Below are 15,647 nucleotides of genomic sequence, written 5' to 3'. Positions count from 1 at the left end.
TTTCCATCTTAACCTCCTGGACAAACCATTTACCGCAATGAAATTGAGTGAAAATCCTGGTTCCCTTCAGGGTCTCCATTGCTTAGCAAACATGCAAGTTTGAGTAAGCTCATTGGCGTCCTAGGCATTGCAAAGTGGGTGGGCTCTTTTCCAGAAAGTGACTCTTACCCATCTGCATTTTCCATCTCTGCAGCCTCTAGACCTTGGGCCATTTCATGTGATCTTCCATTGACAGCTCCCCCCAAAAGTGATTAGGGAAATGCAAAGCCAAAGTGAAACGAAACAGATCTATTTGCTAAGTAAGAAGGGCACCATCCAGCAAAGAAGAGAAGCAGATTAATAGCTGCCTTACAGCAAAAACAAATGAACACAAAATCTAATTTACAAACCTATTAGATTTGCTATGTAAGCTGTTCACAGCTGATCTGATTGTACCTCTGCCTCCCGAATTCCTGCAAGACAAAGGAAATGCATTATTTATAAACCCAGCGCATCTTTGCAAAGTCCTCTTCAATTGCCAGGAAATCCCACAGCCCACCAGGAAAACTACAGAGGGAGGAAGAGACCTCATTCTGGACTCTCCAGAATGGGCAAAGTCCTGGCCCCAGACACAGCCCAAACATTTTATAGGGTGTGGACCTCCTGGATCCTCCCCTGCCTCCCTCCCCACTTGAATATTCTTCCAATTAGTACCCAGGTTCTCATTTGAGACCTGCATTTAAGACAGCAAATAAACTCCCGGGGGATTAGTCTCCCCTAGTGAATCCCACAGTATAGCAAGATTCAACATGACTCAGCATCTGCTCTAGCATGACTCAGCACCCACTGGCTGTCTTCTCTTGCTTTCACTCACATGTAGTAAGCTGTTGTCCATTGCATTCTCTCCAACTTTGAGACTCCAGAAATTCAACAGAGGCAGCAAGGTTAACTCAATAGTGCCTCCATTCAAAAGTGATCGCAATTTGCTCTTTGGTGGCAAAAGAAATAGTATTAAGTGGTGTCACTCTGCTAGGAAGTGAGAAGGGTGTATGTGGGTCATGAGATCCCTTGTTTCTTCCTCTGTAGGATAGGCTTTTGAAGTAAAAGCACTCTAAGGCCCTTTCCAGCCCTACTCTCTATTCAGTTCTGCCAAATCCCATTCTGTCTGGCCACATGGTTTCATCCCACTTTACTGACACATTAGGCGTGGGGAATAGATAAATACATGTGCCTTGAGAACTCCCCACTTTTTGCCCTGCATGTTTTAGAAAAGTTGTATGTGAGATTCATTATTTTTATTAATTTAAAAAATGACAGGGTATGCGGTTTGGGGAGGTACTGGGTGCTTTTCTCATTTTTAAAGTTCCATTTAGCCTTTCAGTCAAGGTGTTGGCGGACTCCAAAGAAATAATTAAAATCACTGGGGAAGCTATGTATTGAAAGGAAACCTTGTCATTACATGAGAACACTGCAGGGGGAGTTAGTACCTATCCACACACTGGTTTTAAGTCTGGAGTTTTGTATCTGATTTCCTTAGGATTCGCATACTTGTATATATCACATTGTGTGTGCACACACATGTGTGTGCATGCTTATATGTACATGTCTTTTCCAGATAAATTGTCTTTTCCACATTATTTGGCAACAGGCTATATTCACCCATTTCATAGGCAGATAACCAGACAACAGAAAGGGTATGATGACCTACCTGGTTTCTCACTTTAGTTCTCCTTTACTTAAGGTTCCAAATTTCATCACTACAAATCTATTTCTCAATTACAAAGAGTATCATTGGGTCTTCTCATTTTAATTTGATGCCTAATATTTATCTTTGTCCCTCCTCATTTCCCCTTGGAAATATCTCCTTGGGATAACAGCATTCTTGTACTTCCACGTTGGGGTCTGGGAATGTCGGGTCAGCTCCGGTCCTGTAACCCGCATTCATCTGGGTCAGGTCCCAAGGGCACTGCTGGATGTGCTATGGCCCATGGGTCACTGTCTGCTCGCATGCCCCCAGCTGGACCCTAGAACTCCTTGTGGGGAAGGGAGACTTGCTAGGCCAGACATTAAGTCAAGCACAGTAATTCAATAAATGGTTTGGAATGGTTGGTTAATGATCTGGTAGTGAGTTGGGAGAAAAACAGATGAGCGTTACCTTACTCTAGACAGAAAAAAATGGATTTAACAAATGTTTCCCAAACTTTAGTAATTTTCAGATCCCTATCACCAGTTTTTCATATTTATCAACTGCACGCACTATTATCCACTATTATCCACTTAAATTTTAAAACGGACCCATCTTTAAAAACTTACCCTTACCCTAAGCAATATCGTCTGTGAAATACAGGTTTGATGTCTTGATTACAAAGTTATTAACAAAAACCCTACACAACCATTACCACAAGAATATTTATCAATAGAATTCCTAAAATCATCTTACATTATCACAAGGAGTACCATGGGTACCTGCACCACCCTCTGAGAAAGATAGAATGAAAGTTAATTTTTTTTTTTTTCTGAGACCGAGTCTACCTTCGTCGCCCAGGCTGGAGTGCAGTGGCGTGATCTGGGGTCACTGCAACCTCTGCCCCCCGGGTTCAAGTGATTCTTGTGCCTCCGTCCCCCAAATAGCTGGGATTACAGGCACCTGCCACCATGCCCAGGTAATTTTTGTATTTTTAGTAGAGACAAGGTTTTGCCATGTTGGCCAGGCTGGTCTCAAACTCTCAGCTTCAGATGATCTCCCCACCTCGGCCTCCCAAAGTGCTGGCATTACAGGTGTGAGCTACTGCACCCAGCCATCCTGGCCAAAACAGTTGAATATTTAAAGAAGGAAACCCACGAGAAACTAGTAAGAACAGAGAAGAGGATATTCATCAAATCTTTGATGAGGGCGGAGGAGTGTATGGGAGGGACTTTGTAAATTTAGAAGAATGAGAAGAAATTACCAAAAAAAAAAAAAAAGTCAACAGATTTAACTTATAAAAATCCAAAATTTGGCTTATACTAAAAGCAAACCTCAACTAACCAAACCCAGTTTCTGTCATGAAATCTAAGGTGGCTCTGGATGAGGATAGCAACATATCTAAATAATTTATTTTCTTATTCATTAAACAAAAATATTTTGAGTAATATTATATTTCAGGCTTTGGCCAAGCTAGATATATATAGTCTCCATGCTCGTGGAGTATAGCTTAGGAGACAGTAGGGATGCATTAATTTTTTTTTTTTTTTTTTTGCCAAGTGCCCAACCTCCCCCCAGCTTTATTAAGACATAATAGACAAACAAATTAGACAAACTGTGTATATATACTATGTGTAACATGATGTTTTGATATCTGTATACATTGTGAAATAATTAAATGAAGGTAACTAACATATGCATCGCCTTGCACACTTACTTTTTCTTTTTGAGATGGTGTCTCGCTCTGTCACCCAGGCTGGAGTGCAGTAGCCTGATCTCGGCTCACTACAACCTCTACCTCCTGGGTTCAAGCAATTCTCCTGCCTCAGCCTCCCAAGTAGTTGGAATTACAGGCGCCTGCCATCATGCCCAGCTAATTTTTGTATTTTTAGTAGAGACAGGGTTTCACCATGTTGGCCAGGTTGGTCAACTCCTGACCCCCTGATCTCAGATGATCTGCCTGCCTCGACTTCCCAAAGTGCTGGGATTACAAGCGTGGGCCATCGTGCCTGGCCCATACTTACCATTTTGTGTGTGCGTGTTAAGAACATATAAGATCTACTTTCTTGGCAATTTCAATTATACAATACAGTATTATTAACTGTAGTTACCATGCTGAACAGACCTCTAGAACTTACTCCTCCTGTCTGAAACTTTGTACCCTTTGCCCAATACCTCCCCTCCTCACAGCCCCAGTCCCTGAGAGCCAGGCTTAGAGGAGACCAAATGCCTTGAAATAGCTGGTTCCAGCCTTTCTCTTCTCCTGCTTCCAGCCAGGTCCTGGAGAACATCGAGTCCTCCTCACTTGGGATACTACAAATCCATGCACTTTTTCCATGCCAGTTCTTACTCAAACTCAGGGGTTCTTGACCTCGGCACTGGACATTTTGGTGGAGATATTTCTTTGCTGGTGAACTCTTGTTTTCTGCTTGGTGACTCTCAGAAGAGGAATTCCCCATGCCTCAACCCCGGCCCCACCAGCCTGCCCATCCACATCACCTTTCCATGCCAACTCCCTAACCCAGCATCGGTGCCTCCCTTCCAAACCATCCCAATTTTCAATTCTCAGCCACCATTTCCTTTTTTTCCCAGAGCACTCAATTCTATTACAGCATTTGCCACCTTCTTCTCGTATTTAATTACTTCATGGAATTGCGGATGGGAGGCTTTACAGAAATCTTGTCATTTACACAGTCTGAACTCCTCCTCATACAATCGAAGAGACCAAGGCCTGGGGATTTGTGTGTCAGGTTCAGCTTCCTCCTGCAGGCCACAATAAAGTGTAAGTCCTTGGGTGGGGCGGGGGCGTGTTAACCATGTCTTTTATTTTCTGTATTCCAATGCTTTGACATCTGGGGCTTTTCTGACCCTGGAGAAACTGCCCCTCCCAGGGTTAGCCAGTTTCTAGAGACAGCAAACAACTGTCCTGGGAATGCTTCTGTCAAATTGCAATCTTGAATCCACGCCCCTACTGTCTCATTTACTGGGGGCCAGTATTCCCCTACCCTAATTACCCCTGGCTAGGTACCATGCAACTAGCGACAGCTCCTACCCTGCAGAGCCTGCTGAAATTATTCAAACTAGCCGATCCTAAACCTGCTCTGACCCCACCTTGCCCATTCTTTCCTGTGCAAACCACAAAAAAGGCTCTTGCCAGTTTCCCCCTCCTCCTGCCTCCAGACCAACCCCAGTAACTCCTTATGTAGAGCCCCGTGATGTGAGTATAACAAACTGTCTTCTTCCTGGCAGTCATCGCTTCATCTGTTGGCTGTGACATATGTAAATAATAACAGAACCTATAGTAAAACAGGATAGAAGCCTGTCTTGTTCACTTTCTTAGCCTTGCACAGTGCTTTGCCCCATTGGGACTCAAGAAGAAAATCAAGAGTTAAGTGGGGGCTTTTCTTCTAAAGTCGTCCCTGCAGTTTTTGTGCTGTGTTCCCGCATATTGTTTACACCTGTACAAGACACCGCTTCACCTCTCAGTTGTTCATAGGACAGGGGAGACTATCATTCAAAGAAACTGGGCTGCAGATGTTTGGCTCTAGAATAAATCACAGGAATTGATGAGGGATTTGTTTTTTCTAATTAGGTTTTGCCTCAAATGTTATTAAAATAAGCTTATATTCCTTGTGATGGGGAACTGCTGATACCTGCCGGGTTGATTGATAGAAGACGATCGGGTAAGAAACATTTGCTAAAGATAATTCACAGAGTGCTGAAATTGTAGAAACAGAGATGCTTAGATCATCCAAATGAGAAAATATGTGGGGATACACTTTGCACACTATAAAGAACTCTATAAAATAAGGTATAATACTAGTAATAACAACTGTCCGTTTGACCCTGCTACAATATTCTCAACCATTGTAAGGGTAGAGGTTGACGACTTTAAAGGTCTACATTTTAGAATGCCAGTTTTCACTTTGGGAGGCCGAGGTGGGTAGATCATAAGGTCAGGAAATCGAGACCATCCTGGCCAACATGGCGAAACCCCATCTCTATTAAAAATACAAAGGCCGGGCGCGGTGGCTCAAGCCTGTAATCCCAGCACTTTGGGAGGCCGAGACGGGTGGATCACGAGGTCAGGAGATCGAGACCATCCTGGCTAACACGGTGAAACCCCGTCTCTACTAAAAAATACAAAAAACTAGCCGGGCGCGGTGGTGGGCGCCTGTAGTCCCAGCTACTCGGGAGGCTGAGGCAGGAGAATTGCGTAAACCTGGGAGGCGGAGCTTGCAGTGAGCTGAGATCCGGCCACTGCACTCCAGCCTGGGCGGCAGAGCGAGACTCCGTCTCCAAAAAAAAAAAAAAAATACAAAAATTAGCTGGGCGTGGTGGTGCGCACCTGTGGTCCCAGCTACTCAGGAGGCTGAGGCAGGAGAATCACTTGAACCCAGGAGGCGGAGGTTGCAGTGAGCTGAGATCACCACTGCACTCCAGCCTGGGTGACAGAGCGAGACTCTGTCTCCAAAAAAAAAAAAAAAAAAAAAAAAGGATGTCAATTTTTGTTCATACTATGGACATTATATTCTCTCCTAGTAGAATGTATACAGTAAACTATGATAGTAAATAAAAATGGTATGTTTAAAAAATGTAAAACAAAATCACACCACACACAGCTGGATCTATTCTGGTGAAAAGCAAGTAGCAAAACCTGAAAACTGCATTTTTGCTTAGCCTCTTCAATCAAGCCCAATTGTTTATTTTTATTTTATTTTTATTTTTAATAATTTTTTAATTGAAAATTCATAACTGTGTATATTTATGGGGTACATCATGATGTTCTGGTACATACACCAAGCCCAGTTGTTTATAGGTAAGGTAAGGTCCAGTGTGCTGGAACCTCCTAGCTGTGTTACAATTTCCCACGTTTACAGTTTCTCATGGGAGAGTCAGGCTCAGAATGAACTTTCAGGAGCTGACAATTTTAACTGAGTCTAGACCCAACTTAAACAGGTGATTAGTATTGAGGATAGAAGATGAAACTAAAGCACAATGCATGAATTTGCAGATGGTTCTTCCTTCACATTTTTGGGAGACTACTGAATGCTTTCTTTCAATGTGCACCTTAAAACCACTGGGGTTTATGCCCAGGAACAAACTCCAAGGACACATAGACAGGAGAAAAGCGAGGAACAGGATGACTTGGGGTCGGTCACATGACTAGAGCCAGGGCTGTCAACAGTGGTCGAAGGATTTTGTTTTAAGAATTCTTCCCCCGAGAACAGACATTTCTCAAAAGAAGACATTCATACAGCCAACAGACACATGAAAAAATGCTCATCATCACTGGCCATCAGAGAAATGCAAATCAAAACCACAATGAGATACCATCTCACACCAGTTAGAATGGCGATCATTAAAAAATCAGGAAACAACAGGTGCTGGAGAGGATGTGGAGAAATAGGAACAGTTTTACACTGTTGGTGGGATTGTCAACTAGTTCAACCATTATGGAAAACAGCATGGCGATTCCTCAAGGATCTAGAACTAGATGTACCATATGACCCAGCCATCCCATTACTGGGTATATACCCAAAGGATTATAAATCATGCTGCTATAAAGACACATGCACACGTATGTTTATTGCGGCACTATTCACAATAGCAAAGACTTGGAATCAACCCAGATGTCCATCAGTGACAGACTGGATTAAGAAAATGTGGCACATATACACCATGGAATACTATGCAGCCATAAAAAAGGATAAGTTTGTGTCCTTTGTAGGGACATGGATGCATCTGGAAACCATCATTCTTAGCAAACTATCACAAGAACAGAAAACCAAACACCGCATGTTCTCACTCATAGGTGGGAACTGAACAATGAGATCACTTGGACTCGGGAAGGGGAACATCACACACCGGGGCCTATCATGGGGAGGGGGGAGGGGGGAGGGATTGCATTGGGAGTTATACCTGATGTAAATGATGAGTTGATGGGTGCTGACGAGTTGATGGGTGCAGCACAGCAACATGGCACAAGTATACATATGTAACAAACCTGCACGTTATGCACATGTACCCTAGAACTTAAAGTATAATAATAATAAAAAATAAGTTAAAAAAAAAAAAAAAGAATTCTTCCCCCGAATCCCAACTTTTAAAATTGTGGTAAAATACATATAACATGAAATTTACCATCTGCTATGCTTGAATGTTTTGTTCCCTTCAAAATTTATGGTCGAATAGGAAACTTAACCTCCAATGCAACAGTGTTAGGAGGTGGGGCCTAATGGCATGTGTTTAGGTCTAAGGGCTCTGCCCTCATAAACAGATTAATGCCACTATAAAGAGGACTTTTGGGAGTGGGTTCACTTTTTTCTACCATTCTGTCATGTGAGGACACAGTAGTCCTCCCCTTTGGAGGAGGCAGTGCTCAATATGCCATCTTGCAAGCAAAGAGACTTGGCCCTGCCCTGCTGGTGCCTTGCTCTTGGACTTCTCAGCCTCCAGAACTATGATAAATAAATTTGTTCTTTCTAAGTTATCTAGCCCGTGGTGTTCTGTTATAGTAACACAAAATGGACTAAGACAACATCTTAACCATTTTTTTTTAAGATGGAGTCTTGCTCCATAGCCCAGGCTGGAGTATAGAGGCGCCATCTCCGCTCACTGCACCCTCCACTTCCTGGGTTCAAGTGATTCTCCTGTCTCAGCCTCCTGAGTACCTGGGATTACATGAGCCCCTGTGCCTGGCCCATCTTAACCATTTTTAAGTGTACAGTTCAGTGTTGTTAAATACATTCATAATGTGCAACCATCACCTGTCTCCAGAACTTCTGCATCATCTAAAGAGAAACTCTGCACTCATTGAGCAAAAACTCTCCCTCTTTACATCTTTTCCCCATAACTACTATCTACTTCCTATCTTTATGAATTTGCCTATTTTAGCTATTTTATGTAAGTAGAACCACACACTATTTGTTCTTTTGTGTCTGGCTTCTGTCACTTAGCATATGTTTTCAAGGTCTCATCTGACACATAGCATGTATCAGAGGATGTGGCATTTGATGCAAAAGTTGATACGGCAGTTCTAAGGAGGAAGAACATCACAGAGATGAGCAAGGAAAGACCCCTCCAAAGTGGTAGTGTCTAAAGTCTTGAGCACAGATAATTAGAATAGCAGTAGAGGTCCTACGAGCTGACAAGTGCTTGACTGGCTCAGGCATTCACCTGCCCCAGAACTTACTTGGCTAGGAGCTTTTTGAATTTGTTGTCTGCAGAACAACCAAAGGTGCTACCCATCTTCTTTTCCACCTGAGGAGCTGGCTGTACTTGGCCAAGTGCTCAGATGGGCAAGGGGCCCCAGCCTTGGTTGACCTAGTACAGATCCTCACCATGAGTTTGGCAATGCAAAAATATTCAGTCACCCCAACACAGTGGGAAACAGTGCCCTATCCTTCGGCCTGGGCCACTTTGCACTCCTGAAGAGATTCCATCATGGAGTTTCTCTGATTCACCTTGAGTAGGAGGCAGTTGCCTGAGTCCTTGTCTGTAGTCTTGGTAGTTCCTTTCCGGCTGGGCACAGGGAGATGATTCCCTGTCACATGGATATAACCTGCACTAGCAGAGAGCTGCTGCCGAGTTTCTCAGTTATCCTGGTCCAAGGCATCTTCAGTAGACACCATTGAGTAGCCCTTGATGAAGGACTTGTACCTGCCTACCAGCTGGTCAGAAGTGATGTAACTGCTAAGGACATCTGGAGGCTTGAACTTCAAGGTCATATTTCCCAAACTGTAAGAACTAGAGGCTATTGTCCATGCCACTCACTACTTATAATATAGTCAGCCTTTCTAATCACATTCCATAGCAGCTCCAGGGTTCTGTATTCTCTAGGACATGGGTCAGCAAACTTTTCCAAGGAGGCCAAATGTAAATTTTTTAGGCTTTATGGGCCAAGAGGAAAAACAGACGATACTATGCAGGTACTTAAGTAACAAGAGAGAAAATAAGTTTCCACCATTATTTATTGACAAAATTTAAGCTATAATAATAATTGAGACCATGTTTTTGTCATAAAAAACTTCATTAGGACTGCTAATGAGAATAATGTAATTTTGCAGGGAGGGCATATGATTTTGCTTATTAGGATTCAAAGTTAGTATCCAGCCATCATGATGGAAAGGTAGCCTTGTTCTTCTACAAAGCTTGCTTTGTTCCTTGCTTCTCTGAGACACTGTTATCTTCCTTCTTGTGAACACACCAGAATGTGATACCTGAATCTCTCTTTAGGAACTTACCCTCTACCTTTAAAGCATTGGGGAACTTTTCATACAAGGAAGCAGGTTAAGAGAGTAAGCTCTGAGCTAATGCTCCCTGGGTCTGTAATTATAGCTGAACAAATCATTATCTGTATGATCTTTGAGTATTACTTAACCTATCTAGAAGCTTCCATCTGTTTTCTCATCTATAGAGTAATAAATAGTATCTACTTCACGGGTTTGTTGTAAAGATCACATGAGTTAATGAATGCAAAGAGTTCAAGCAGTGTTCGATGTATTGTAAATCATTTGATACTAATGTTATTCTTCTTTTGAATTTTTCTATTTTTGACTGGAGGACAAGCCATGTAATAACAAGGAGCTGGCTGGATTTCACCTGTGAGCCAATGTTTGCTGATTCCTGCTCTAGGACGTGAAAAGCAAAACACCCCTTGTCCTCACTAGGAGGAATCTTTGCCATATTTCTGCCTGATGACATCCTTCTGGTAAAGCACGACTTTCCTGAGGTTACGGTTCCAGCAGGGAGAATCACGAACTCCTGCACTGCCAGCTCATTACCAGTGTGAAAACTACCATGGATCTTGCTGAAAGCTGGCATTGGCTACTTTTGGATTGCCAGCCAGGACCCATTGTGACAGTACAGGTGGCTCCTTGCAGCAGCTTCAACATTACAGACAGCAAGCAGCACTTCCAGTAAGGTCTTTGCACCCAATTTAGATGTGTTCCCAGTTAGATTTAAACTCATGCCTTCTTCCAGTTTGTTACTCTCCCCCAATTTCACACACACAGCTCTTGCTCCCCAAGACGGGCAGAACAGCTTTAGTGAGGTGCTCAACAGACTTTGAGATACTTTTCCTATATAGCAAGTCTTAGCCTTGTACTGAAGCTCTTGAACCTCATAGATACTGAGACACCGCTGGGCACAGCAGCTCTGGAGATCCATGTTGGTATCAACCTTGATAGTGTGGTTTCCACAACAGTTGCCATGTCTGGTATTGGGCTTCTTAGGGTGTTGCAGGGGCCAATTGGGGAGAATTTTGGGTGTCTCTCTTTTTATGATGACCCCTGAGCTCTCCTTATTGACTGCTCAGTTATTTTCTTGCCATCTCTTCTGCCTTCAATTTAAATATTAGCTTGATTGGATTTATCCTTTTGCTTTGATTCCAGTAAACTTTTGCTTGTTAATCAGCTTTTATTGGTGTACAAAAGGTACCAGCTCACTCTCGGCTCTCTCCTTTGCTCAACTTCAGAAAACATCCCTAAGAACTTTGGGCTTTGATTATGTTCCAGTCAATTTCCCTAGTCTTTACATAAAAGTACTTAGAGGCATCTGCACATCAAAATGCAAGTAAACAAGTCACTTGGATGCCAAGCATTTCTCACTGCAATTGTTCCTGATCCTTCCTCTTTCTCATAATGAAACTGTGGGTCACCTATAACCAGCGGGGGACAATATAACTTATCATCCAAACCAGAACACTTTTGGAGTGAACAGAAATGCCAACCAGAGAGGATTCATACACAGGGACTACCAACTGAAGCAGGACTCGTCCTCTGATCTGCACTCATCTTATAAAGGAGACAGACTTCAAAATACAGACTTCTGGCTGTGTGCAGTGGCTCACACCTGTAATCCCAGCACTTTGGGAGGCTGAGGTGGGCGGATCACAAGGTCAGGAGATCGAGACCATCCTGGCCAACATGGTGAAACCCCGTCTCTAACAAAAATATAAAAAATTAGCTGGACGTAGTGGTGCATGCCTGTAATCCTACCTACCCCAGAGGCTGAGGCAGGAGAATCACTTGAACTCAGGAGACGGAGGTTGCAGTGAGCTGAGATCACGCCACTGCACTCCAGCCTGGCGACAGAGCAAGACTCCATCTCAAAAAAAAAAAAAAAAAAAAAAAAAAATCAAAACCGAAAACCAAAACCAAAACAAAACCAAAAACAGACTTCTAAGATAATGCTGCATTCTGAAATCCTTAACACTCAAAACCCCAGAAACCAAAGCAATTAAAACCCAGGACAATATATATATGTATGCTGTTGGTTGAACTGGACCTAGTGAAAAGCTGCGGGCAGAGAGGACTACTTCTCTATGGTGCTCATGGCTATAGAGCCTTTGCTGAGTTCCCCCATGCGGATTTTGGAGCTCCCTGCTATACAATGAGCCTGGGACTCTCACCATGCCTCCACGTCCGGGACATACCTGCAGAAGGGTGCCCCCTATATTCAGCCACTATTATCTCTATGCATTCGGCTTCAGCACCCTTTCCCCAGATCATGGCCAGGCACAGGACCCCCGTCCTGCTCATCTCTGCGTTGCTGTGGGAGGGCGTATTTCCTGCACATCCAGTGTGTTCTAGAGAGGACCACTGAATGAAGAGATGAGCCCAAATCACTGAAGATGACCCTCTTCTGTAAAAAAGAGGATTCAGAGACGCCCATATTCCCCTCAGCGACTTCTATCTCGCTAGCTCTTTGCAAACTTTCGCAGGTTCGTCTATACGAGCTGTCTCTGTTTCCTCACTCCACCCCTGCTTCTTCCGAGCCTGGCTGGTTTGTGTTCCTGTCACTGTACCAAGAGAGCTCTGATATGGCCACCTTGCAATGACATTCTTCAGCCCCCAGATGGCTCGAACTGCATCGGTGTTGGATAAGGGTGGTCACTCCCTCCTTCCTGGAGAGGTGAACTGGGGCTCCCTGGGTCTGGTTCCCAGCTTCTGCCCAGCTCACACGTGGCCCTGGAGAGACCTTGTCTCTGGGAGTGGGGAGGCAAATGTTCCCTTGGACGCCCCCTGGAGGAAACATGAGGTGGCTGAGAGACATGACAAAGGATCCCAAGTGAAGGGATGGCTTAGAGTCCCCAGGGCATCTTTAAGAGCTTTCTGGCCCAGAAAATCCATTATTTTACGTCATCCCCTTGCAATATTTAAGACTTCATTTAAAATGGCATAAAATTCCTCCTTGATCCTACTGTTCCCCTGGCAGAGGTGCCACAATTAAAAATTGTGATTTTTCTCTATATTTACACCCAACAAGATTTTGTTCAGCATTTCTTTCTACAGTTTTTCTTACTAAATGAAAGTTTTGTAAAATTTCCAAATACAAAACACCGTTTGAATATATACATATATATTTTCAAAACAGCTTCTCTCCCCTTCAACCTAAGTTCACTCTGTAAGAGTGATGCCTCCACCATCCCAAGTGACCATTCTTGTTCCAGACAGGACAAAAATTCTCTTGCCTGTCTCTTCCTTAGACAGGGATGCAGATTCCAAGACATCAATTAAAAATAGTAAGAACTTCATTCCCTTGAGCCCCTCCATGTGCCAGGCACTCTACCAAAGGCTTTTTTTTTTTTTTTTTTTTTTTTGAGGCAGGGTCTCACTCCTGTCGCCCAGACTAGAATGTAGTGGCGTGATCACGGCTCACTGCAGCCTCAACTTCCTGGGCTCAGCTGATTCTCCCACCTCAGTCTCCCAAGTAGCTGAGACTACAGGTATGTGCCACCACATCCCACATTTTTTTTTGTTATTTTTAGTAGAGATTGAGTTTTGCCATGTTGCCCAGGTTGGTGTTGAACTCCTGGGCTCAAGTGATCTGCCGGGCTCAGCCTCCCAAAGTGCTGGGATTATAGGCGTGAGCCACCACGCCTGGCCCATAGTAACTTTCTTATTTCTGACTTGATTTTAGAAATAGGACACCAGGCTCAAAAAGGTTAAGTGATTTGCCCAGGGTCACCCAGCAAGCAAAGCAGCAAAGCTTTGATCGTGATCTGCATGAAGCCCAAACTCCTATGCCTGCAGAAAGTGGGCCCCTGCATCCTGCCCTTCACCTCCTGCCCAGGAGGATTTAATATATGTCGAGGAGGCCCCAGAGAATTAAGAGGAAGCAAGGGTTACTCAGCAAATAGTTGTGAGATGGCAAGTTAGCTAAGTGGGAAAATATTCAAGCTAGACTCTCCACTCACATTACACTATAAGGATAAGATGTGACCCAGCCATTCAAAGCGATGCATAGGAGCAGTTTTGTATGAAAATTCATGCAATCCTCCATTGCTCAGTTATTCAGCGTCCATTATTGACAGTCACTGGGCCTTGCACTGCAGATACATTGTTAACCTCAGATGTTATTTTTCCTTTTTTATTATAGGAGAAATATACTACACAGAACCTTAACCAAGAGGTTGGCAGCACTGCAAACTCCTCATTTCATTCATGTTGCATGGTATGGATAAATCCATGCTCTTTAAAGAGAAGCAGAATGCCCATCCAGGATGCCATGCTTTGCTCTTGAGCCTGCCACGAGGGGACTTGAAAGACCTCTGCCTTCAACCTGGCTTTCTTCCCTCTCTTTTGTTCCCTTCCTGACGTACCTGCATTCAGACACAGCATCCCTGTGAATGTCAGCTGCAGCCTCTTCATAAGAGAATTTCTGGGGGGCACTCAGTTTGGGAAGGACTTTGAAGTCACTTTTCTTCTGGGTATTTGATGTGTCCCCCTCCCCACCTGCCCGGTTCTAAGGCAATGGCCACTCCCTCTGCTCCAGCGGCCATGGTGGTTACCATTCAGGAAGCCTTGGTGTCAGATGGAAGGAGGATGGATGGGACCACCAGGAGGGGACTGGAATTCTGGTTCCTGATGGGTTCTAGTTTTGTAGCCCTAGACCTCTCTCAGTCTTGATGTCCTCCTCTCTTAACTGGGATCCTGCTGTAGGATTAAAATAAGAAGGACTGGACAGATGTGGATGTTAGTTGCAGTATTGTTGAAGGTGATGGCTACTGCCCTTTGGAAAGGAACAAACCAGTTGCTGCCTGTGGAGTTTGACAAGTCCCCTTGGAAGAGCTGTCCTTGGGGAAGTTGATTTTGAACAATGCAGTCCATTAGGGAGAAATAAGAAGCAATGGATGAGAGAAAGTGGAGTGTGCTAGCATGGTAGAATCGCACTGCCTGCCGTTGCCCCTGTAGTTTTCATGGATGGAGTGCTGGGGGCCCGTTCAGAGGCGGGCCTGCTGGGGACTGGACATGTGCATTTTCTTTTCCTCAGCAAAAGAGGCACATCTGAAGATCACGTGGCCAGGAGGTGGGCGAGGCCTGCCCACAATCCACGGGGCTGTGCAGGACTGAACCCCGGCGGTCCCTGGCATGGAGACCCTTGCAGCATGTCTCTATCTCTCCTGGAGCGGGTCCAACGGGATGTTCTCTCTGCTCTGCCAGTGACCTAAGCACGACCCCGAAGTACCCCTTAGGCCATAGACTCCTGCCTCCATCATCCTCTGGCAACACTTTCTCCAGGTTTTCTTTGAACTTCTCTTTCCCAGCCTCTCAGGATGCTGGGGTTGGTGTGAGCATGCCCTTTGCATGCGCCGCTTTTCCAAACCCTGCTTCCATTGTCCCTCTGTGTCTGATCTGCCTCTGGACACCTCACTCCTGGTTCCAGTCACAGCACATCCTGGCTGCCTCCACACACCTCCCACCCACCTCCACGCCTTCCACCTGCCTCTCCCGGTGTCCTCTCAGGGAATGGCAGCTGCCCCTAGTTCATTCAGAATCAGGGTGATGTCCACACTCCCCACTCTCCCTCACCACACCTCTACCTTCAAGAGTCCCCCAGCCTCCAGATTTGAGCTCTCCCACCTGAGGAGGGTGAGTGCCAGTGTCCTCGTCCCTCTGCCCTGAATCTCTCCTGTGCCTCCGTCTAATCTGCCCATGTGCAGAGACTGCTTATCTACCAGCCCCTCCTACACAGACAC

At 44.6% G+C, this 15,647-nt stretch overlaps 1 protein-coding gene and 1 non-coding gene across 3 annotated transcripts in view; both read right to left on the bottom strand.

Moving 5' to 3' along the window:
* ST8SIA2 (ST8 alpha-N-acetyl-neuraminide alpha-2,8-sialyltransferase 2) overlaps nt 1–15,647 on the bottom strand; it is a 76,435-nt gene that overhangs the window by 38,519 nt on the left and 22,269 nt on the right. Inside the window, exon 2 of one of the 2 annotated variants that reach the window (XM_003901401.3) lies at nt 390–452. In XM_003901401.3, the coding sequence (XP_003901450.1) occupies nt 390–452 (63 nt within the window). Of the gene's footprint in view, nt 1–389; nt 2,559–15,647 lie in introns of those variants that run through there. The other variant, XM_017960940.3, reaches the window with a different exon arrangement.
* Nucleotides 14,040–14,170, bottom strand: LOC116276282. The gene has a single exon (XR_004185700.1). It is a non-coding gene; the product is annotated as a small nucleolar RNA U109 (small nucleolar RNA).

The sequence above is a fragment of the Papio anubis genome, chromosome 7 (assembly GCF_008728515.1).
Source record: "Papio anubis isolate 15944 chromosome 7, Panubis1.0, whole genome shotgun sequence".
Taxonomy (NCBI): Eukaryota; Metazoa; Chordata; class Mammalia; order Primates; family Cercopithecidae; genus Papio; species Papio anubis.
This window is presented reverse-complemented; position numbering and strand designations above follow the sequence as displayed.